The sequence below is a fragment of the Rhodnius prolixus genome, unplaced genomic scaffold (genome assembly GCF_049639745.1).
Source record: "Rhodnius prolixus isolate KJV_2025 unplaced genomic scaffold, Rpr scaffold_3, whole genome shotgun sequence".
NCBI classification, from domain to species: Eukaryota; Metazoa; Arthropoda; class Insecta; order Hemiptera; family Reduviidae; genus Rhodnius; species Rhodnius prolixus.
The window spans coordinates 33100696-33126813 of record NW_027411603.1 but is presented as its reverse complement, the minus strand read 5'-3'; the positions used below and the strand labels follow the sequence as shown (position 1 = coordinate 33126813).

General features: G+C 32.6%; 1 protein-coding gene and 1 long non-coding RNA gene across 2 annotated transcripts; one reads left to right on the top strand and one right to left on the bottom strand.

Annotated features, from left to right (window-relative positions):
- Window positions 1-5323: 5323 nt before the first annotated feature.
- Window positions 5324-15057, bottom strand: LOC141452467 (endocuticle structural glycoprotein ABD-4-like). Its single transcript, XM_074124645.1, has 3 exons — window positions 14920-15057; window positions 7628-7764; window positions 5324-5613 (listed from the first exon to the last, which is right to left on the bottom strand). The coding sequence occupies exons 1-3, from the start codon at window positions 14926-14928 to the stop codon at window positions 5352-5354; spliced, it is 408 nt and encodes a 135-aa protein (XP_073980746.1). The 5' UTR covers window positions 14929-15057; the 3' UTR covers window positions 5324-5351.
- Window positions 15058-16200: 1143 nt separating this feature from the next.
- On the top strand, window positions 16201-24839 carry LOC141452128 (uncharacterized). Its single transcript, XR_012457243.1, has 2 exons — window positions 16201-16511; window positions 22344-24839. It is a non-coding gene; the product is annotated as an uncharacterized lncRNA (long non-coding RNA).
- Window positions 24840-26118: the final 1279 nt, after the last annotated feature.

Below are 26118 nucleotides of genomic sequence, written 5' to 3'. Positions count from 1 at the left end.
GTCGTCGTAGTCAAAAGGTGAATCATAAGATTCTTTATCTTCACCAACAGCCATAACTAATGGAGCGGGAAGTTTGTTGGGAGGTGTATTTTTTATTTCACGAATCGACTTGATATAGGAGGCAGATATGTTATTTGGGTCTTTCATTTGGCGCGTTTTTAACATCTTTTTGAAATTATATAAAGATATATAACAGTAATAGTAATATATGATGCATTGAAGTGTAAGTAGTTGTCTACTTTTACACACATTTTCATTACCAATATATAAATTAAAATAATTATTAGAAAATAATAACATTTTTTGAAAAGATTATTAATAGCAAACCGCTTTTAATACTTGAACAAAAATTCAAAAAAACCGAGACCGAGATATCTCGACGAGACCGAGACCGAGACCGAGACTTGAGCGACCGAGACCGAGACCGAGACCGAGACTGCATAAAGTCTCGCCTCGTCTCGGTCTCGTGCAGCACTAATTTAAACTTATATACTTACTTTAGATATAAATCTAAAATAAACAATTGGAGAGGAACCATGAATGTAAATTTTAAACTTAAACTCCATTTAAAAGAAAAGATTGAAGAACACATAAAAAAAAGTAAAATGAAATCAAAAAGAAAAAGAAGAGTTAAGGCTTATAAATCAATCCCAAAAAACCCTCTTGGTGAAACTAAAATACAAATTTCGAACTTATATTAGGAAATTGTGCATTTTCAAAAATGGTTAATTTTTCTAGTTTTACTCAGTATCAGGCATCCAAAAAATCCCAAACAAAAGAAGTAGAGAAGAGGTTATAAAAATAATAAATTCTTATTACTAGTTCGCCTGATTATCATCAGATAGACTACCAGAGAGGCAAGAAAGTTTAGCGTGTTAGTATCTCGTCTTGCAGTCAGGCGCTAAGTGATCAGCTGCTGCTCTCTACTGCCATTCTTCTCTGTTTATTTTTTGTGAATAAATAAAAGTTCAGATTTTATTCCTTTCATTTAATTGCATTTTGAAGTTGATTGAGTGCATCCATATGTCTTTTTGATGCTACTTATTATGTGATCACGTATAAATGTTTATCAGAGATTTGAGTTGATTTCTTTATGGTTTGATTTTAACATAACCAATCCATTACATTTTTTTTCCCCCTTGAGAGGAGTTTTCAACCTTTGGGGCTAACATACAGCACAAAGGAATGTCTAAAGAAGAAAACCTGGTATTAGAAATGATTATTAAAATAAATAATTATTATTATAAATAAAAAAAGTCCTTCGTTGCAATCTTTGAACTATACGAGGGTCGTTTGAAAAGTCCGTGCAAAAATAAAAACTACTTAATTTTTTGGGGTAAACCTTTTTTATTTTTCAACATAGTCTCCTTTTAGGCTTATACACTTCGTCCAACGCTGCTCTAGTTTGTTGATCCCTTCCGAATAATAGGATTTGTCCAAGTCTGAAAAATAGCCATTCGTTTCTGCAATCACCTCCTCGTTTGAATAAAATCTTTTCCCGCCAGCCATTTCTTCATATTGGGGAAGAAATAGTAGTCCGAGGGAGCCAAGTTTGGAGAATAGGGCGGATGTGAAACGAGTTGGAACCCTATTTCCATTAATTTTGCGACCACAACTGCTGAGGTGTGAGCTGGTGCGTTGTCGTGATGGAAAAGGAGTTTTTTGTGGGCCAATCGTGGGCGTTTTTCTTGCAGCTCGGTTTTCAAACGGTCCAATAACGATGAATAATATGCACCTGTAATAGTTTTACCCTTTTCCAGATAGATAGTCGATGAGGATTATTCCTTGCGAATCCCAAAAGACAGTCGCCATAATCTTTCCGGCCGAAGGAACGGTCTTCGCCTTTTTTGGCGCAGATTCCCCCTTGGTAACCCATTGTTTAGATTGTTCTTTGGTCTCAGGAGTGTAGTGATGTATCCATGTTTCATCCACAGTGACGAAACGACGCTTAAAGTCCTGCGGATTCTTCTGGAACAGCTGCAAACCGTCCTTGCAACACTTCACACGATTTCGTTTTTGGTCAAGCGTGAGCAATCGCGGCACTCATCTTGCGGATAGCTTTGTCATGTCCAAAGGTTGATGCAAAATATTATGTACCCGTTCATTCGAGATGCCCACAGCACTAGCAATCTCACGCACCTTCACTCTTCTGTCATCCATCACCATATCATGGATTTTATCAATGATTTCTGGAGTAGTAACCTCAACAGGGCGTCCAGAACGTTCAGCGTCACTTGTGCCCATATGGCCACTCCGAAAATTTTGAAACCACTTATAAACTGTTCTAATCGAAGGTGCAGAGTCACCATAATGTTTATCAAGCTTCTCTTTAGTCTCCTGAGGCGTTTTGCCTTTCATAAAGTAGTGTTTAATCAACACACGAAATTCTTTTTCGTCCATTTTTTGAAAATCACTCGACTTCCTCGATTCAAACGAATGCCAAACACAAAGAAATAGACCGATCTGGCTGAAACTTGGTGTGTGTTCTTCCAAGAGATGCTACTAACTAAACATAACCTCGATACGCGCCAGTAGTGCTATCTCTCTGACTTTGCACGGACTTTTCAAACGACCCTCGTAATTTTGAGTAAAGTATTCGTAATTTTCAAACACAATTTTTCCGGGTTCAGTCATTTGAGCTGGTCCTTATCCTTATTTTGCAACGATAAGTTTTCGTGATATTATGGTTTAAGTTCATCCGCATTGTCGTGGTATAATATTGTCTTTCGCTGTATGTCACTCAAATCCAGTTTTACGCAGAGTAATATTTTCCGAATTCTTTTTTCGCATAAGTTCGCTTCTGTTTCATATTTCACTAAGGCTCACACTCAGATCATTTACAAATATACTATATCGAAAAATTTCTAATTTAATTTCTTTTCTTTTTTGTTAATTAAAACAAACGATTCTACTATTACAAATTTTATCGATTAAAAATTGTTCAAACAATGTAAAGATAGGAAAATAATTGGAGATTATCGATCGATTATCTTCCACTCTGGCCATAAACATTGCAAGTATAGGGCGTTAAGGCAAGAGTCACGTTGAGGATGGCATAACGCTGACTCAGCAGGAGTTGTTATAAGTATTTGTACTTCTGTCTTCTGAGTACAAATACTTTTGTTAGTATAAATGGGTAATAAAATTAAAACTAACTTTTTGGGCAAATATAACCTTAGCACAGTATATTCACTTCTGGAAGATGCATATCTTTTATAACCGTTATGTTTTTCAAGAATCTTACGTTTAAATGACAAATTTCTAACAATGAAAACGTGAAAGTGAAAAAAGAACCAAAATCCTGTCCTCTTCTCATTCTTAAAAGAAAACATAAATTACATTAGCCGACTTTAATTAGTTTATTAATAATTACAATTGGATAAAATTTAATAACGCAGAGTTGGGATATTATTAATCGTGTGGAGAGAGAAACAATACGATATCCAAAGCCATCTGGGCCCAAATAGCTACCCTAACAGCAATCAACATCAACAGACCAAGTCCAGCATGAAACTCCAGTCCTGGGACGGTAACAACCAGGATTTGCAGCCTGAACAAGGCACAACCTTGAGGGAAACGTTTTTTGAACTCTCTGGTATCAATGATTAGAAATGTAAACTAATGGCTATTTTTTTCAGACGGGCTTTACGTCTAACTACCGAATTAGGTGTTGCGGAAAGAGGCGACTAATCTCCTTTTATTAAATATTTTATATTAACTAATAAATGAAATCCAAGCCATTGTGGTACCTGGTATCGAACCCAGTATCACAATACATAGCTTTGCTGGCCTTGCCTCTAACCCGCTCAGCTACAGTGGCGCCTCTTTGATTACTAGAATGTATCGTTCGTGATTTTAAGATGAGTTTCTCCGTAGGGGGGAGTGGATTAGCCACTTCTTCAGGGTACTTGGCGTCCCTGCGGGTATCCCAACCGCAACAACATGAACATGAGTAATATATACTGTTGCACCCCAATACATTTACATAGTACACATAGGGCATAGTCATCTGTACAAGGAGGGGCTTAATAGCTCGGAACCGTAGTGCAGATTGTGTCGGGCTGAGGAGGAAATGGCCTCTTTCACTGGCTGTTCTATTGCGTTATGAAACCTTCGGAACTTTGAGACCAAAAGAGATTGTAGCGCAAAAAGAACTAGTAGGGAAAGTCCTCCATCTCTTCAGTAGGGGAGGCTACATCTACTAGATCCAAAGGGGAAGGCATAATATGACCTCTTTTGGTTGCGGTGCCGTGGGGCATAGGTCCCGAGCCCGATAATCTAATCTAAATCTAAGATGAGGTTTGCAACACTCATCACTCACTCAGGTTTGCAAAATACAGAGTGCGGTGATATACCTGAAAGATTTACTGAAGTAGCAATGGTCAGCATAGTGCAAGACAGTGTAAGTGAAGCCAAATTGACTAGTCTACCTCTGTTGATGGATGAAAATCCGAAACCGATACAATAAAAATGCTTGGCTCCGACGAGTAAAATCAATTACATTTTCCAGCAGCGCGATCTTATCTAATTGTTCAATGTTTATAAATGTTCACAACAGAAGACTGAGATCAAGCGGAAGTAGATCCCAAATCGATATATAGATTTATAATGCGATGTAAAAAATGTCTGTAAACTATCGATTGCGAAATGGCTACCACGAAGCGTTCAAGAATTTTTAATTAATCAAAATTGAAAAACGAAAATTTCATTGGCCAGCCCAATTTTCGCGAGAAACAAAATTCAGTTTTCCATCAATTCGGTAATATTATTTCGTTTTAGAAACAAAAATGAAAAAAAATCTTTCTGATTTTTCCAATCCCTTTTGCTACTTGGAGAGGAAATTTTGATTTCGAAACGAAAATTAGCTTACTTAATTTCAAGTCAGCGTTCAAAATTCAAAATTTATCTGTTATTATAAACAAATTTTTACGCACACGAACTGACAAATACAAGTTATTTTGAATATGTGACATCCATGGATTCGTTAATGTCATGAGAGGCCGGAGAAAGCGCATTTGGGTAGGAATGGTAAACATTCACGCTACGTAAATGCAGCACGTCACCTACGTTAATTATAATCTTAAATCTCTACTTAAATCATAATGTTCGATCAGTATTAGTAAGGTACAACTTATAAAGAAACTGTTTTGGTAACATGAACCATTTATTTATATACAAGACTAAATATACATAGATATATATATAAAAAATACTTTCGCGTTGATGTACAAAAATGTATAAAAAAAAAAATATTTGTAGTTGTCAGTACAATTTGTCTATGTTAAGAGTTTTTTATTTTCCTATGATTTGTATTTTGAGGTGATTTATGCCATATTATCCCAGTTTTCCATTTATCCTTGTTTTGGTTGTGAAGCGATGAAATCTAAAGACCTTTGAATCTCTGGTGGGATTGGCGGTGGGGTAGGTAGATGAGCACCCTGAGGTTGGAATCCTCCAAGGTCGTCAGAAACGTAGATAACTTGGATAACTTGGCCATCAGGCGCCGTGTAGGAGTATGAACCTCTAACCACCACCACGTTTCCGTCTTTTGGATCTTGAGCTGGTTTCAGTGAACCTTGTTCTTCTCCCTTTATACCATTGGCTGTTTCGTAGCTGAAATTTTAACATGAATTTGGTTATTAACATGTTAGTTCATTGTTTGGAATATTAGCTTACGAAAGAAAGTCATTTCAAGTCATAATTTAGAAGTTTGCTTTACCTTTTTTTCATTATCTTAGCTGCGTCAATTTAAATTTTCAGTTTATATTATATTTTTTATAAAGCTGGATGTTGAAAAATATAACGGTGAAGCAATAGTCCTAAATATAAACCAGATCTTTTCAGTCATTTCAGATCTGATGAATGAAATGATTTTGAACCAGTAAAGAGCGCCAATAATAGGGTTCGAAAGGAGGTTATTAATATAGATAGTTCACAAGTTATGGAGAAGATGAAACTCATGTTCTCAAATCGGTCTGAATGAGTTTTTATTTAGAGAGATTAAAAAGAGGCTCGAGCTTATTTTGGAAAATGGAAATGATAAAATAATAAATCCTATCGATTGATTGATTGATCAAATCCAAAGGATTCCAAGACTTTCTGGAAGAGCCAATCATCTAATAACAAGTAGAAAGAATAAATATAAAGATTCAAAGATCTTCAAAGATTCTACTTTAAATTGTATAATTTACGATATTTTTATAATCAAGTAAAATGTGATATGTTTCAAATTAAGAATTAAACATTACTTGATTGAGGAGGGCACCATTGATTAATATGTTATTGATTAAGTAATAAGAATTGATTCAGAAGTTAAGCCTTTCAAGAAAAGTAAGAACCACTCTGCTTACAGGGAACAGTACCATTCGGTTCTTTATACAACTTAACACTATTCATTACAAACGCTTATGATTAAGAGAAGCGTGGAATGATTATGAGAAAATTAAAATATTTTTATATACATAGCGATAAAAAAATAAATTATGGGATTTAAATGGTCAGGAAATAAAGTGTAGGCTTTAAGTGAGAATAGTAAAAACTTAATAAAGAGCTGAAAGTAGATTCTTGGTTGAAAGTAACAAGGTTAAACAAAGAAATGGAGAACATAAGAAGGCTCGACCCGATTCGTAGGAAATGACCTACAAAGAAATACAAGAAAAGTACCTACACAATCAAGTTGGCGGAGGAAGGGTGATGGAAATGCATTGGTTCGGAGATTTTTTAAAAGAAAATTTGATCAAATAAACTAAATACTTTAAAGGAAATGAAATTTCAAGAAATCGTCGAAGTTAAAATTGAACAAAGAAAATTTGATAGAATGCAGCTGTGAGGACGAATCAGAAAGAAAGTGGATGGATGTAAAAAGCAGAGAAAGAGTTTGATTAATAAGAAAAGCTAGCAAAGGAAATATTGCAAAATTTGAACTAGCAAAACAGAAATACGAGTATTTAAGAATCCTGCGTGTCAAAATAACACGCAGGATTCTTAATTACAATCTACAAGTTAGTGGTGGAGATACAATCTACTCAGCTGCAGCATAAATTACTACTCCCATTTCGCAAAAATTTTATATTGACTCCAAAGTTGAAACATAATTTATCCAGAACTTATTATAAAAAAAAAAAAAATACATCTTTCATTATGTATTTCAGGGCATGGAACATTAAGAGTAATCTCCATGACAAATAAATAAATAAATTTTTGCACGCGAACCTAGAGAGATTCACTAAACTATAAATTTTTAGTAATATGTACTTCAAAGTAAAACTGTAGTTTAAGTGGATGGACGATGGTTCAGTTTAGAATATAAGGATGGAAATTCAAAGAAAGAAGTAGCACAGATCAATCGTTGTTTGTGAAAATAGGACTCTAATAAACAGAGTAAATGCCTTGGGTATCAACAGTTGTTATTTAAAGTATCGATAGTCATTTATTTCCAATCTCGATTTGTTGGTTAACGATTAAATAAATCCAAATAACTATAAAAGTTTTTCGATATATAATTACGGCTCCTTTTCTTTCAGTCAATTTTTAATAAGATATATTTATATTTTAACCCAAGCATTGTTGCATTATGCACCTAGGCACAAATTCAAAAATTTCCTTGTATTATAAATTGTAGGCTCACCTCCATTGGTAAGATCCGTCTGGGTTGAAGTCATTAGTTTGTGAGACGATCGCTATCTGATCACCTGGCGTCTGTTTGAATCCTCCCAGCTGTGGTGCAGCAGTCGCCACACTAATTAGACAGGCAATCAGCACAATCTGTTGGAAAATTAAATAATCATTTAATTGTGAATTATATTTTGTAAACGAGTCTATATATTCACAAATATCACTATTAAATACAGATTTTCAAGCAATGTTAATAAATAAGGGGCTTTAATCCTGTAGCACCTCTTCAGTACCTACACTGTATTGGTCGTAGTCAGGTCAAAAGGTTTTACATCTACATGAAAACATTCACAACAGTTTGAAACAGTTAACTGAATCTACCAAATTTATTTAGAATCCTAATTTATTTTTATTTCATATTTAATGTGTAAATATTGTGCACACTTATTTTTGGCTTTTCACGCACTCAAAATGGCTAATGATTTAATAAATACAGGCAACCTTCCTACAACAAACAAGACAATTGGAATCGCTCCTACATGTCCTAATAAGGTTCAAGATTCTAGACATTCAAGATTTGTTTTTAGAAGCAGAAATTGAAGAAACTGAATTTGCTATGTGTCTTCAGAAGTTGTATATCAAACTGATTTTAAGAGCAGTAATGCAGTTGGTGAAATTAATGATTTAACTTTAAAGGAATTACGTGCATTGCCTGTCTTTAGTACAAGAGATCTCAAGTTACAATGAAAGTATTATATAATTTGTCTAACAATCGTTTCGTCTAATAGAAACAAATACAACTTTAAGCCCTCCTCTGTAAAAATGAGACCGTAGAATTGTTATTTTACAATCTTTGACGAATCTAGAGGCATGACCTTACCTTCGTATAAACTCTATGAGGAAAGTAATGAGTATAAAATGTTCAACAAATTAAAATATTAATAGAATTTGGTTCCATTACAATTTCCTCTTTACCAACCAAGATAATGTTGATTAGTTGAAGATTAAGGAAAAGTGATCGCTGCATCTAAATTTTGTTTTGATAACTTTCACACCCGCACAACGTTTTACTCTTTTTAATTAATAAATAATTTCGAGACAAGTGACTTGTAATTAAACGGCCAAGTTCAGTTTATTCACACAACTTGTTGTAAATTTTGCTATTTTGAGTAGTTTGCACAATAGTTGCAGTAACCAGATTATATAAGCATCAAATTGATGCTGTAACAAACTATCCATGAACAAAGACATTCCTGGAAGATAATTTGTTTAAAAAGGTCAAAATTGTGATTTACCTTGACTTTAAGTTGAATAAAGATTAAAGAATTGTGGACACGGAGAGAAAAAATATCAAAAAAAAAGAAAATTATTTGCAGACAGACGATTTCCTAATTTTTTTTTTTTTTTAGGTTCATTTGCATAGAACAATTCTAAAGTTAATTTACCGATGGCTAATAAAGTTTTATGGTTATTTCAACAGACTAAGCGCAGATTTCATCAGATGAACAGAGTAACACAGATTTCTAGTAAACCAAAGGATTTCTTATATATTTATTTTTCATATTGAAAATATTCATATTGTTGATTGTTAGTCAAGCAGTGGGTGATTGGTCGTAAAATGAGCATAATTTTACTTAAATTATTGCTGAAATTGAATAACTTTGGTCTCACTATCCTAAAATCGTACCCATAACGGGACCTATCATAAAATTCTTTCTCATGTTAGTTACTATCAATCACTGTTTAAACTTTCAAATTTATTTATTACAGAAATATCATATACAATATTCAATCACATGTGCGTTTATATGTGACCTTTTATTAAATAATACTGCAAAGAAGATGATGGCTATCAAGTTGGGCAATATATTTTGCCAAGAAGCAAAAATGATTGAATCAGCTTTGCCATACTTACAAGAATCATTTTTATGCAGCATTCAATTTATTCAATGAATCAAACCATGGACAACATTTAAATTAATATTTTTTTTAACACGGTATTTATTTTTTAAAAACTATTTTTTGTGTATATACTACAGAAATTCCGTGTAAATGGGTAGAGAGGAACATATTATGATGGCAAGTTTTAGAATAATGTGACAAAATTATTTTGATTTTTACAAGAATTTTCTTTGTAAAATAGTGAAAAAAAGAGAGTGAGAATTATCTCATTGTGTTCTCAAAGAAATCTCGCTTTCGAGTCCATATATTTGCATTGGATTGTATCTTTCTTAGAACACTCTTACAGCTGATTTTTCGGTGATGGACTGAGCTGTTTTCAGCAATGGAAACAGACAAATATGGGAGCGAAAGAATAAGGCGTTTATGTGCCAGATGGTTCTCTAGTCAACGTGTATTTAGAAAAGTGTCATTCGCTAGTAAATTTTTAGAAAGCACAGTTCTAGAAACCGAAAAATTAATGAGTTCAAGTGGCGCCTACTAGTTTGGCATTCTCATACGGATTTCAAGTTTTATTTCTCTTTTTCGAAATCGAGCAACATTTTATTTGTGTAATGGAAACTAATAGATAAATAACATAAATTTATTTATTAAAAACAGAAATCAATTTACTACCCCTAGTCACCGTAAAAAGAGAAGGATTTAATCAAGAACACTGCCAAAAGAGAAGTGAAATAGCCTCAAAGAATTGTTGGCTTTCAATAGCCCACCCAACATCACAAACTACTCTTACATTGACACCTTCAACTTTCATATAAGCCCAAATGAGGAAGTTTCTGTGGGTATTATCATTGGTTTAGCGACCCCACAGGCAACGTCTAGATCACAACCATTCATACTTAAGAACATGTCATTTTCACAGCCGTTTTCATCATTATAACGAACGTTGACGTTAAGGGAACCAGTAGTTTCAGAGAATTTTTAGGGCTAGCCACTGGCAAGGATTGTGGCCGACGCCGCGATACTACTGATGTAGCATTTTACATGAGTATTGCAGGTTTAACCGGACTCTAGGTGCTCACCTCTACGAAGTCTATGGGGCAGCCTGTACGTAAGAGCCAAAAAAGAAGAAAATGCATCTTTATCTAAGATATTCTTGAAACTTCTTGAAATCATCTTATAGTAATCACAAAATCTTTCAAAACTTAGATCAATAGCATTCACATCATTCAATGTTATTTTAATAAATTCTTTACCATATTTAATATTATTATTAGAATATTTCTCAAGTTATATTAAGACTTGGTCTTGATTACGTACCAAACAAAGAGTTATAATTTTTGTTATCTCTTGATTTTCAGACACATTATTTTTTATTCTAATTTACATTTTAAAGGAAAGGTTATACCTGATCATTTTTACACATTGATTTATTAAAGGATATTTTCATTTTATTAAGAATAATATTAAATTTCGCCCACTTAATTTTATTAACATTTTAGGTAAGTAACTGTTTTAAGATTATTTTTCTACTTTAAAACTATCTACTTTAGTTATTGAATTCGCAATTTAATTAGAAAGTAATTCATAATTGATATATTTGGTTTATAATAACTAATATTTATTTTTTATTATTATTTAACAAGAATTGAGAAAGAAAACCTAGTAGTTTAGTCATAAAGGGATCAGTTTGGTTTTCTAATTTGGCTTATTTAGCTGAGGTTGATGAAGACGAATTTTCCTGATAAAACAGAATGAGGAGAGAACTAATATCTTTGCCATCAGCAATAATTAAAGCTCACTTCAGACCATTATTTACACATAATAGTATTTGATTATGGTTTATACTTTTAAAATTGCAACATTAAATAGATTTGAAGCGTGCAGATTACACTGTAGTTGAACTTCTTTCATTACTTTTTAAAACGGTAACTATTGTTCTTATTTTCTGAGCCGTATAATTGACAAATTTTTTACATTTAACTTCTTGGCTCATGATGCTGACCTTAAGGTTAATTTATAATAAATTTGTAACCTACCTTTGTTTTTTACTTTTAATGTAGAGAGATATAGAATGTGTATACACTAACGAATCAAGGGCATCGGTAGATAATAAGTTCTATGTGTGTTGTTTGAAAGCGAGATTTACAATGGGTTGTGCTAAATCCAACTAAGTAAGGGCGGGACCGACACTAGTGCTCCTAACTGCTTTCAGGTGTAACGAATGGTTCAGCCTAAGAGAAAAGGTAAAGTGATATAGATATTAAAAGATATTCTCTTCCCGTGAAAAGATAATGCTGGAGGCTTGGAGGCTTAAAAGCTTTAGAGTTTCATGGATGCCGATGAATATAATAGAATGCAATGGGAACATCCAATAAGAGCTCGTCCATGAAATATTACAACTCTATCTGCCGGCAAGCAAATTGCCACTATTTTTTGGGGGATACTCCAGGACTGGTTGCCCTTTGAATAACTTCAGAATTGATTCTGAAATCTCTTCAGCAGCTACAAGTATTCAGAACTCTTTGTTGAAATCAATTACATACGTATATGAAGAAGAACAAATATCTTTTCATTGAATCCAAAGATATGCGATTTTAAAAATAATAGAATGGAAAAAAAAAACAAATGAATTGTATTAACAGAAGAACGCTAATTAGTTATGCATCGCGTATAAACCTAATCATGTTAATATAAAGGGAATTGTAAGTGGCGAGGTCATGAGAGTCACCCTTGACATACCGTCTCCATCACTCTCCTCGTAGACACAGCTTCTTTAAGATCATCAGTGGCACCCACTCACATAATTACGCGTCCAAGAATAACTTTATTTTTTGTTTTAATATCATCATTCTCAGTTTGAACTGAAATATTTAGCCAACCATCAAGTTAAGTTCATCTGAAAGAAGCCTATTAGGGAAATCCATGCATCACGGATGGGTCACGTTGCCTTTAAGAGTGTGCTAAGAGGGTACTAAGTTCACATTTACCAATACTTTCGTTTTGGTCACAAAGTGATAGGCGCTATTATAATAACGTTCTCTGATCTTCATACATTCGTGTGTGCACATCTATGTCGGAAATTGGAGAATGGAATGCAGTTAATCTTACATTTGTAAATGTTATTTCTATTTACAAACTGTTCCATGTAATTATCATATTATTATTTACTGTAAATTTATACAATCACAAATGCCATATTGAATAAAGTTCTTTCACTGCATGACTTTAAGAATATTGATAAAAACATTTATTGATACATTTTGAATAATAACGAAATGGATATTTACGAGTTTTACTTTATAATTTGTAAACACACTAACAAACCACTTTGAGAACCCTAAAGCTATGGCGTTATTAACCAAGGCCTAGGCCATTGGTTTTCATTTAATGTGGCAATTAGAGACATTTTTAGTCAAATATTTGATCATCTGGGTCCAACTGATACACTTGATCAAGAGTTACATCCAAAATCCTCTTGAACCAAAAAAAGCACTTCTTTAAAAATCACGAATTTCACAAAGATAATCGCAGCGATGATAATTTTAATTTTGATTTAATTTTCTTTTTTGGCAATCACTTTTTTATTTTTAACTTTTAAAAAGTGAATTATCCGGACCACTCACTTTAAGTATAAGCGTTACCTCATCAGGTTATACCAATTTTTCGAGGTTTTCTCTAAAATCCCAATGGTGAGTTTCTGAAAACTTGAATTAAGTTTTGTTTCGAATTTTATTTTCAGTGAAAATTGATTTGATTAGGATTTTGGGAGAAAGATACTTTGGACAACCCTCTAAAGTTCCACTAGAATGAGTTATTTGTTTACATTTACCTACATAATCGTAGTTATTATTAGTAAAAAGTCGCCTGGATTTCGAGTTCAAAGAGTATAGACTGGACAAAATGCCCATTTCTTTAAGGTTTCAATAAATATGTATGGTAGTAGGTTTCATTTGCCTTTCTATTAAGAAAAAGTCATATCTTTTGTGTTTTTCTTTTTAGATAGAAATATTTTCGAGTTAGGAAGCTAGCTTGTCATACTATCATCCAATGTGCAATAGAATCAAATGTAATTCCCATTAATTAAGAAATTAGCAGAATGTGCACATCAATTTGGCGCTGAGGGCTACAGTTTTTTTAAATAAAAAAAAAGGGTTAGACCTCCAAGATTACAAACCCTCATGAGATACCTTTCTAAGGTTGAAATCCTGCATGGTACCAATATCCTATCAAAACATGGCCTACTGCTACCCTTCACGAAAAAAGCTCATGACAAAACTTCATAGTAATTTTTCTTGAAACTCTTATTTTAAAAGATTTTTCCAACTGAAGTTTTCTTTTTTTTTTTTTAAAGAAAATTGATCCCATCCACATGTTCATTATTACAGAAGGAGTGGCTCTCTTGCCAAATACACCACGCCCAAAAATATCTTCTACAGTGTCAATAATCGTCTGTAGAAGGCCCTCCTTATTTGAGGGTATAAGGAGGGTGATGCAGTTTGGCTGAAACCTCGCTAAACTGGAAAAGAGCACTTTATCTATGACCAATGCAGGCCCTATAAGATTGGTAAGTGTGGGGATTTTTCTCTTTTCAAGATTGAAACATGCGAGAGGAACTGGAATTCCTGAAGATGTGACAGTCACATACCTCGAAACGAGTAACAGGGACATCATGAAATAGGGGAAAATTTTTTGGTATGTATTTCTTTATGTGAACAAAATTTTGATTAAAGTTTTCCTGCAAGATTGTGAAAATCCAAATGAATAGAAAATTTTGAATGAAAAATGAATGAAAAGAAGGTCGTATCTTTCAGAAACTTCCAAATGAAAGATTGCTGAACTCATCTGATTAGTAACAGAAGATCCTTTGAATGCGTCTACTGGACTTCTAATTCTGTCTAGAACTTTGTAATACTGGAAATGCATCCCTGCATAAATATCATTAAAAATAGAAATTTGAATCTTTAATCTGCAGTAAGCATTGGGAGATTTTGATGTCACAGATTACCGATATCAGACATTTGAAAAGAACACAAGAAATATTTGCTAAATTTAAGACAGTTTAAGTGAGAGAAGGTAATTGAAAACATTAAATTGCATTACAATTTAAATTAATGTGAAATTCACTTAAAATTGTAGTTTTAAAATTTGATTAGCATTGAAGATTGAGTGCTTTATTCACTTAATGTTGAAGTTACGGGTTGTTTAAGTAATTAGCTATTACTAATAGATCTTTTTAATAGTCTTTGAAGAGGGCCTGGTGTTTTTTTAGAAGTGCCATCCGAATAAATATTTGGAAAAACTTTTTATTCGAACTTTAATGAGAAAAGTTTCACTTTTTTTTTTAAATCCAAGTTAAATTTATTCTATTTTTCACAATATCAAATGAAGATGGTAGATACTTACGGAGATCATGATGCGGTTGGTAGGTGGAGGCCGCGGATTATTGGTTAGTGTGATGTGTGATTGTACATTGCACTTTATATAGCTGTAAACTGTGTGCAGTATCCCCACTATCCCTTCGCGCTAAAGGGGTATTCCAGGGTGTCGTCCATACTATTAGTGACTGTATCCTCTTATTTCTTCAAATATCTTCTACTTCATCATGCCATCATCATCGTCATAGTACCAGTCAAATATCATCTTCACATCCTTTCGCATTTTACAACTTTATTAGTATTTATTTTCTTCATATTTATTAGTAATTATGCATAACCTAAATGTTTGAAATATTTGTTTACGCTTAATTTTGTAAATATTTATGTATTTATTTACTGTGGGGATATGAGGTACTATTTGCTGAACTATTATCGCTCTTCTTTATTATTATTTCCATTATTTTTTCAAAATTTACATCCCGTTTTTCCTAGCTGCTATAATGGTGCTGAAAAATCCCAAATCTATTAGACAACTGATATTTGACAGTCCAATGTAGCCCTCGTCTGAGAGTGGCCAGTCGTATCCGGTCGCAAGTGGCAGAACCGTCAGAATTTCAAGCTTTTAAAACTTTTGCAATTTTAACGTAATTGACGTTTACCATTTTGTTTAATCTTCAGTTTCCAGTTTTTCAGTTTTTCTCCAACTGAAGTTAGAAACAACCTATAAATCGACAACTGTATGAATGAATATCTTTTTTTAACTTCGTTGTACACTGTATGCTTGCAGCTCTATTAGTTATAATTAACAAATTTTTACACTTAAATTAAGCGACGAGGTTCTAAGATTGGGACTGATATTAAACATCCTTTAAAGTACCGTTTATCCTTCGGTCCTAACACCTGTATATATCCTAATAATAGTAATAATAATAATAATATACTTTATGAGGGAAGAGATTAGCTGAGTTGTTAGAGAATACAGGTCTCTAACGCGGAGATCACGGGTTCAAATCCAGCTGCTGGCCCATAGATTTTTTTCTTCCTAGTAGCTTCTTACAGGTAACTATCCGACTATGGACACTGTTCTCTCGTTGCAAACAACATTTCCAGAGGCCCACAGTGCACCAGAAAAAATCTCCATCCGCCAATAACCTCAGATGATGACGCGCTTTAAATACGCAAAAAAATCAACGTCTAAATAGTAGGTACGAAGTCAATTAATCAGGTTGTAACGGAACTTCTTGTCGAAATAATCTAAAGATACGATTTTTATTTATTTTACTAGTTAATATTATATATTTTATTGTATGGCGCTGACATAAATTGAAAGTACCCCTAAATCAAAGCCATTGTGTAGGGCACACCCTGCCTATTTATTCGCGGTTGCCTTAACTAGAAAAAATGGAATATGTACTGCAGTGTAAAATGCAAATAGTAAATCTTGTATGTACTGCAACCCATGTTGAGAGCGCTCTAATGGGAGGAGAGCGAAACAAGCCTAATGTCGTAGAATCATTATTAAGGTTAAGTGATTCTAGATAAAGTGCCTACCTTAGAGTGAGGAGTTTACTCTCTTATTGTAGTTTTTTATTAATTTTCTCTGCAACCTCACAGATAATTGTAAGTACAAAAAATACAATAATTAACTTCTCATACATGTGTAAATATTGTTTCGCTTATAGGGATGGGTATGCAGAATGAGGGTAGTATTTAAATAGAAAATGTGCATTAAGGACAAAATTTGGAGAACTCATGTGTTTGATAAATAAGCACACAGAATGAAGTCTGAATAAAACCCAGAACTAGTTGTGAAGAAGAAAAATTTGGTTTTACTAACTTTCTGCTAAGTTGAATGAACTTAGTCTATTTGGGTTTTAGCTTCGCACCCACATTTTAGCAGGAAAATGTATTTTCCTGGCAGTTTTAGGGAAAATGCGATCTCTGTCGCGAATGTAAAGGTAGCTTATCACCACCATTTGTATCTTCTCGGATTCCTGTAATACACTCATTACCTGCCAGGCAAAGTGAGATCAAGAAGTCCTCCACCTTCACAGTGATAGCTTAATGATTTAGTCGCAGTCTGTGTATTACTTGAAATAGGAGAGACTGGCTAGGTGAGAGACTCTGGAGACTAAATAGGTTAACTAGGTTCTACCTGAATCATCCATCCCTCTTTCGGCATGGAGTGCATATCATCTTAGATTGGGCCTGGCCCTGAGTGCTAATGTGTATGCGTAGGTCACCAACATTCCTTAAAGGCTATTTCTCCTTGAGTTCACCACATCCAAGGGTATATATATTGTGATAAACTGTGTTCGTCAAGTTCTGTGAATTAGAATTATTTGGGAAGCTGCAACACAATCTTAGTTTTAGGTAGTTTTACTTTAATGTTGGAAACAATTTGATGGAACAGTATGTGATCTTGTTTTATCATCTATTTATTTATTTTTATTTTTTTCCTGAGCGGGGTACATGGAATAGTTCGTAACTTATGCCGTTCGGCTGAATAGAGTTCAAATTTGATAGCTAACCCATTGGGAATCATCTGGTAATTAAGCACTCATTCAGAGTTCCATTACTAAATGAAATGAACATCGAAATAATTTATTTGCACCCTGATGAGAGTAACAGCTGGAATATGACATCGGTAGTGCCTACTTCGTGCCAGATGAAAATTTGAGTACTCGGGGTTAAATAATTTCCAAAATTTACAATTGTCAACGGAGATGACAATTGAATAAATTAGTTAAGGTAAAATTCTTAATATCATTCTTTAACCGGAACAATCTGCTCCGGTCTAAAAGTGCCTTCTGTACAATATTTAAACACTGCCCGCCGTATCGCTGTTCCTCATTACCAAGATTTCATCTTGTACTCTTCCTGACAGTGTGGAGAATCAAGTCCCCTCATGTTGATTGTACTATTTCTTGCAATGCCATCTCTGCTACATTTTCAAATATCAATAAACTGATAAAAAGACAAATTATTAATTGATTTTTTTTTTGTTTTTTACCATTGAACGTTTGATATTGAAACATACATATGTTTTATGAATGATCATTTTAGAACTGTTTCTTTGTCAGTTTTATTTTGCATTTTGAGATTAGATAACAATTTCTTGTTATAAAGATTGCATTGTATTCACGAACTGCACGAATAGATCCCTTCAAAAAGACAAAACATTATAATTTAGGTGAATTACTTCACAAGCATGAACATTGGAATTGTGTTGCATCTAGTGTTTGTGGCTATGTAAAAATCTTGGAATGTCGATTGAACAGTAGATGATTACAACTTGAGGATGTATTAATTATAAATGTGGTCTTTATGAAATTTTGGAATAGCGCAATATTTTTTTGCGATTCTTGGCAAAAGTTGGTGACCATGTTTGGTAGGATAGTTAGGTGTCAGTAAAAATGCTAGGTTACTAATATGGTACATTTACACCTAGTAAATGCGATCATGTCAAGTTTTCCAAATTGAAATCTTCATGGATACTCCCAACTCTTAAGATACCGGCCAAAATTAACCAACCAAAAGGGAGACTTTATAGTTGTAATTTTTCCGTTTTTCGTGAATTAAAGGCGTTTTTCCGTTCGCTTAGTAAAGACTTATCTAACATATTTTATTATTTGAAGCTTTATTTCAGTAAAGTAGTTTATGGCTCTTTTGAAGAAGAGCAATCTTAGGCATCCTTATAAAGAAACCAGAAATATATTCTGTTGGCTATGGAATATTTATTTATTTTATTTGAATAACGTTTAAGGTTTTTGGCGGCTTGAGATTTCTTGGTACATTGTTGGACTCAAGACAGTTTCCTTCTGGTGTTTCTTATAACATCGGCCAGTGATTTATAGATACAGAAAATATTAGGGTAGTATAATATAATAATAATAACAGGTCTGGTACAATTTTTTTACTCGTAGCTCAGTGTTAGTATTTTGGTTTTCCACGTGGAGGTCTCGTGTTCGAATCGCAGCTATCTCCCTTTAGATTTTTCTCTCTGATTGAGGTTGTTACAGCTCATTGTCCGGGGATGGATGGTTTTTGTCACTAGAGAACACTGTCCAGTGGCCGGCAATGCATTTAGTTCTGGACGCTAATGACCTCAGTTGTTAATACTTCTTTTTTTTTTAATAGTAAATTTTAAATATTTAAAACATCAAATGCGATTCTAGAGAAAAATGTAATGAGTGACATTTAAAGAATATACCCTATGTTATCACTTCATGGCGTTGGTTTAGTGTAGATGACCACGAGGACCCTGGCGCTTCTGTCTCTGAATGTAAGTTTAGGCTTAAAAGCTGTTGGACCAAAGAGTTGTAGAATTTTATTTTGAAGGGAATGGATAGGTTATTGTGGATTGGTTGATACTAATCATCTTATGAACTGCAAAACAAAGTAAAACTCTTTTAAGATTACTTAGTTACAAAGTAATTGAATGAAGACATTATGGAAAGACAATGTTCATCAATGAATTTATTAAAGACTAAGATATCTGTAATCTTAGAAAGAGGAATACTTTATAAATGTACCAATCAAAAAGTAAGGAAGTGGGAAAATGCAAGAAAATTAATTAATAGAAAAGTTAATAAAGATTACTTTTGTTTAGAGTCAGAAAAATTGTAAGTTCTTCAACTTTTTTAATCCCCAAAAAAGGCTTATAAGTTTTTTTTTTAAAGATAATAGAGCTCAACTGGGAGCGAATATGTATGGAACCAAGTAAGAGACGTGTACAGTGATTATTGGTCTGAATGACTGCCTTCATAAGCGGAAGAACACAGGTCTATCCAAACCTGCCGCCTCCAAACCTTCAAAAAATTTCAGCAACTTTTAAACATTGGTTCAATTAATTTTACCATAGGTACACTATGTTTTCTGAAAATCCCAGTTAATTAGAAGTCTTGTTTTAATCAATGGATTTTCAGCTTTTAATATATTTTTTTTTTTTTTAATTAGGCCACAATTTTCTTTTGATCTTTTATTACCACTACTTTAAGAAAACTTTAATAAGATAGGAATATTTAATATTCTATCTTCAAAGAAAAGTTTTTAATTAGTACTTCGTGAATTTGCTACAAACATCTCTTTTTCTATATTTGAGAATTTTAAAACATTTGTCTACCAATATTACCTACGATTTTAGTTAACTGTACATTTTACATGTAAACAGTTGTGAACTTTGAAGCAGCTAATTGTGACAACCGATTTTTCATTTCAAAACAGCTGAATAGTTCTCTTATTTTGAAATCTTGCTTAGTAGGTTCTCAATCGACAAATATTAACGATTTAACACAGAATATATTATTTAAAAAAAATTAAATTACCTAGTAGAATTTGAATGAACAATATGCAAATTTAATAAATTTTAATTTTAAATTATGAAGAATCTTTCTAATAAAATGACAGTAAATTCAGTTAGAAATTCATTATGAGCTTTCTAATATCTTTGGCTTTTGTACGGATACGAGGTAAGCCTTGTCATATTAGTTAAAATGTTCACATCTGTTTATATATTGTTATTTTCGTGGGTAGTCCTACATTTATTAGGCAAAAATCATCAGAGTGAATTGTCTTTGTCATCAAAGTCAAGCTATTAGTGTGGCAGAATCTCACCAGGGTGTAGCCCCGACTTGATGGAGGTGAGCTTGCTAGTAATCATATCTAGTTGTTTCATTCGTGCAAGTTGTTGATTGGAGGTACTTGGTAGAAGATAATAACATTTCTCTAATCTATTACTCGAAGCTTTACATCTCCGATAAATTTCATTTTTATTAAAATACGATTCATATTACACTTTTGTGGGAACTCAATTATACATAATATATATTTTTTTAAATTGAGGCACGATGATATCTGAGGTCGTGGGCGCCTAAGGTTGCACTGTTGCCCAACTATGCCTCTGGAGAGTGAACTGTAGAGGAAGGGAAAAGCTAAAGGAAGCCAGCTGGACTCGAAATTTGGGCCTCCACATGTGACTGATGCGCTTTCCTTTACCTTCTTTTGGATAATGGAAACAAATTTTGGTCTTGAGGCTTACAAAAATAAATGCCAAAGAACAAATAGGTAGTTTCTGAAACAAAAACATTTCTAGAGACATTTTATTTATATATATATATATATATACAAAATATTGAATTGTTGATAATTTAGAGTAAGCCCTGAAGATGACGAGTCTCTACGTTAAAGGGTTGAGAAAGATAAATACCAAAAAATAGGGAATAAAATGGGCAAATAAAACTCTTAACCATTTACTTAGAGAAACCATTACTATCTATTGAATTCTGCGAAGTTTATTTTGCACCATGGACTTACTCCAATTACAGCTGTACAGTCTGTCTGCAAGTTTTGTTTTCAAAGTAAATGGTACATAAATAATAATCCTTGAACCTTAGATAGTTAAAATTATTGATGCACAAATATTACAATAAATGACAGAATGTATGCTAAGCCTATTAGTATTATCAAGTATCTATAAATGTAATTTCACAACAGTTGTAGGATAATCAAGAATTTTATAGGATCTTTCGAAATACTTTTTGTAGATATAAACACTAAATCTAACCTTTAAATTGTGCATAGTAAAATACTTTTTCATGTAATTGCTTTTAAATATTTATAATTTAATTCGTTGCAAATAAATTTAATAAAAAACTTCGCACATAAATATCGTCTTAACTTTATAAGAATTTTGTATTCTTAATTTTGACGTTTTAGAGTACCATCAGCAGATAATAATAACCTAATTTCCCGTTATATATATTTAAAGAGGCTCTACACTGCTTTATGTGAGACCGTTTGAAGAAATAATCTCACATTCCTTGAATTAACTACTTAAGACTTTATAATCAGTTCATCAGCCTGGATATCTTAGAAAATGAATTAGGAATTAATCTCATTAGTGCAAATGTGTTTCTATTGGTTCTGCCAGAAAAACCTGTTTTCCAAGGGTAACCTAGATATCACTCCTTGTGTTAGCACCGTTCATCCCAGCTTACCCTTTTTATGGTTTCCTCTGGAACCATCCAAGAACCACACACATTTTAAAGTATTTTCTAATGACCAAGTATAATTATTAAGTACTTGACAATAGTAATTGTTATCCCTTCCTCACTAAAAAATAAAAAAAACTGATTTTACAATTTTTTCATTGGCCTGAATTTCAACCGATATCGCGTCACTCCTTTAACCAAATGGTTGATTTAGTTTTAATACTACCAATTGCTTCCTTTTATGGTAACAAGTAGAAATAATATTTCAGAATTGCGCCGATTATATTCGGTTCGAGAACTTATGTTAGAAATAGGTTAAAACACTGCGAATGTAGTTTGATATTGTTTTTCTTATATAAGATTATTTCATCGCTACAGTAGGAGTTCCCCATTCTAACCTGGAAGGGATGAAACTATTTTACCTTCTAGTTTGATTCATGCTGATTAATGAAGTTTTCAGGTGGTCCATGAGCTCCCCATAAATGAAGATAACTGCTGGTGTCTCTTTACCAAGGATTTGGATACCCATTACTGCCTGATGGTACAAGATCCTAGCCTTGAAGAAGACCTTCTCCAGACTCATGGCTGTATCTGTAAATCCAAATGATTTAAATGTTTACTGTGAATTGAAACTTCCCTATTTTCTATGTAGAAGAATTACTCTAATTATTTGGTTTACTAATTCTTTCCAATGTTATTAACGTTTTAGTACTAATTAGTAATGCCAGCAATTAGTGGCCCAACCAATTCGTTATGCTGTTCATATATTATATTTTATATAATTATTGTGACACTTATCACCATTACATTAGTATACGGAGTTATAATTCGTAATACTAATTGCAGATTTGTTATTGATTTGCTGATTCAAATAATTTAATTTTAAAATAACTTAAATTAAAAATGAAAATGATATTTTCCTCTATTACTTTTTAATTTTACCTATTTTTTGAGGGTAAAGGCTTTGGCATTTCTAATATGTAGTAAATGATGAGACTACATAACATACGAACTTGTGTAAGGTAGTGTAAAAGGTACAATCAAAAGTTCAAATACATAAAAGTGGGCATCCATTCTACTTCATACTTAAACGTATATCTCAACTGATGTAAAATGTTGAATAGAATCTTGTTTTACTGTAAATATAGACTATTATACTGTTAATGTAAGGTATATTGTTAATACTGACAAATATAATACTGTAATAATGTATGCTTTATTACTTTACTAATAATGTAAACTTTATAGTTAACTTAGAACTGTACTAAAGAATGTTGAAAGTTTTGTTATATCGGAACCTACTTTTTTATTATGTATTTTTATAATGTCTCTAGTGTTTCTAGCTAAATATTGAACTGAAGGGCGGTCTAACCCATTAAAAAGGCCCGGTAGTACGAAACTTTGATTTATATACAAAGATATAAGTATAATTGTTACAAATACTACTCTTATTATCTCTTGATTTATTTTTGTCTCCGCTGAAAAAGTAGTTTTGCTAAAAAGATCTCAACAAAAATATCACTATTTAAGAACGGTATCCAGCAAGAAATTTTGATAATATCAAGTAAAGTAGTTTAAAGAGGTATCACAAGATGTACTGTTGTACATCAGCTGCTTAATTATTAAGGTATAATCCAAAGGCAGAAACTTCTAAGTAATCTCTTCAATCAAATGTAGTCAGCTATTGTTGCCCTTCTAATAACAGAATCATAACTCGTAACAATGGAGTTGTCAAAACGTAAATGTAAATAAAAATGTCCAGAATATTAACTTTCTTTAAATTATCAATTTATAAGAATTAATTTATACAGAATAATAAATAAGAGCGATCGATGTATGCACAATACTAATCCAATTTTAGTTGACGTGGGAGTTTAGTGATAAGAGCATAATGCATGTATTGTGGGAGCGCATACAATGCAGACCCTTGCACAATGCGCTGTTCAACAGTCTGGATATCATCGTGATATTCAGACATGTCACGTACCAAGGATCAAGGACCCAATGCTTTTGGAAGGATATTTTATAGAATAACTTTTCTCTCACAAACAACGGTACTCATCATCTTAGCCGAAGTGTTTCTTTAGAAGTGTGTCACGAATTTATTACATATTACTCCATTATCAGAGGTTAAGGACACATTCCTGAAGCAAAATCTCGCACTAGAAGCGGTAGTTCTTTTTCTCATTTTGCTAGTAATACATTTAAAATTGTTTTGTATTTTGATTTCTGTCAGTCTTGTGTTCATCTATATTTACTTTTTTTAAATCTATATCTATAAAGAAATATTTATACAAAAGAGTGTGCTCTGATTAAATAAAAGAATGTACTCGTATACTATATATTTTGTAGAAGTCACTTGGATGTTTTAAGAAGACTATGTACTTCTACAAGTATTAAAGGAAACGCCCCTGACACGCATGAATGTTAGTTTGTTGTCTTCAATTTATGGCTATTATGTAATTTATTAAATTCAAACGTTTAAGTAAACGCGTAATGGAAGTGCATTACCAATTTTGGTAAATAGTAAAAAATTACTTCAAAACCTGTTTTTAGGTACATGGGTCATCTTGAAATCATCTGATAGATAAAGACAATTTTTGCCTGAAATTTACTTCATCTTCTGTTAGGTGCATTCACTTAAAAAATCATTATTTGGAGAACAGGAATATCAATTATTCATTGCATCAAAAGACAGTAAATAATAATTTAAATGCATTTTACGACCAAACAAATTTGCATGCACTAAATCAGTTCTAATTTTCTATTCACATAGTTATTCATTCTAAATGCAATTGTTGAGTTGTTCGATAGAAAAGAAGATAAAAGTATTTGAAAAGAATAGTATATAGCGTAATATGCTTTTGAAGAAGTTCCTAAATGAGAAATAGTTTGTCAATTACTTTTGCTATGGCATTTAATCAGGAGATATAAAATAAAGAATTTATAATCTTAATTTGCCTTTTCATTGTGATTTTCTTCCTGTTTTTTTTTGTATTTTAAATCAAGAAACGGAATTCTTATGCATATTATAGATTTTGTGCAGTTGGAAGAACTCAAAAGAAGTAAAAATAGAGGTAATTTTAGACGTTTCTGATCTCAGTTTCTTTTGGTTGCACGACAACTTTAGGACAAAATTAAGATCAAAACAAGACAACAAAGTAATGTGATGCAGAGAAAATGGACAGGAAAAATAAAGGTTGAGATTTCAAAAACACATTTTGGCAGCACTAAAAAGAAGTCGACAAAATTAATGATGCAGTACAAAAAAAATATAGGGAAGGGATTAGCTATGAGGTTAGCATACTGGACTCCCACGCAGAGGTCCCGGGTTCGAATCCAGCTGCTGACCCTTAGATTTTCTCTTCCTAGGAGCTTCTTACAGCTCACTGTCCGGTGATGGACAGTGTTGTCTGTAACGAGAGAACACTGTTCGGAGGCCGGCAGTGCACTGGAAAAAGCTCCGGGCGCCAATAACCTTAGATGTTGTCGCGCCTTAAATCACAAAAAAAAAAAAAAAATATATTAAGAAATAATTTTGTCACTGATGTAAATGAAAATAAGAAATAAAATTAAAACTACAGAATAATAGCTAATACAGTAAGAAAAAAATGTCCATTTATGATGCAAATCAACACTAAACTGATGAATCAACTTCTATCATGGGTAAAAGTCTGGAATAAGAAAAACTAAGTTGCCATCGCGGATAAAATCAACAAAATGATCCAGCTCGGTGGAGCCAACCATTTTTCTATTTCGAGGGAAATCGGGAAATAGGAATCAAAAGAAATATTTTTCTTTGAATTTTGCAACATATCTGAATGTTTGAATGTTGATTAATACAAGATAGATAAGCCACAGTTTGAAGAGATGTAAGATGTGCAATTTTGTAAACGTTCTTTCACTTTGTAGAATTTCAATTTAATTTTTAATAATTATTCAAATCAGAGAAGAGGTGAAAGGGAAATCAACGTTTACAAAGTTAATAAAGAATTTTAAGGCCATAAAAGAGAAAACCAAAATATTACTTAATAATTTAGTTTATAAAAAGTCATCTATTAAAAATATATTCAACCATTTTTATAATTTTAGTTGAATAATTAATTATGTGCGTTGTTTTCACATTCTATAATTATCTTTTATTTTTAGTAGACATTCAGTGATATTTAATTTCTCTCAAGAATAAACTATTTGGAAAAATTGTTAAAGTATTTCGAGAATATTGCATTTTATTT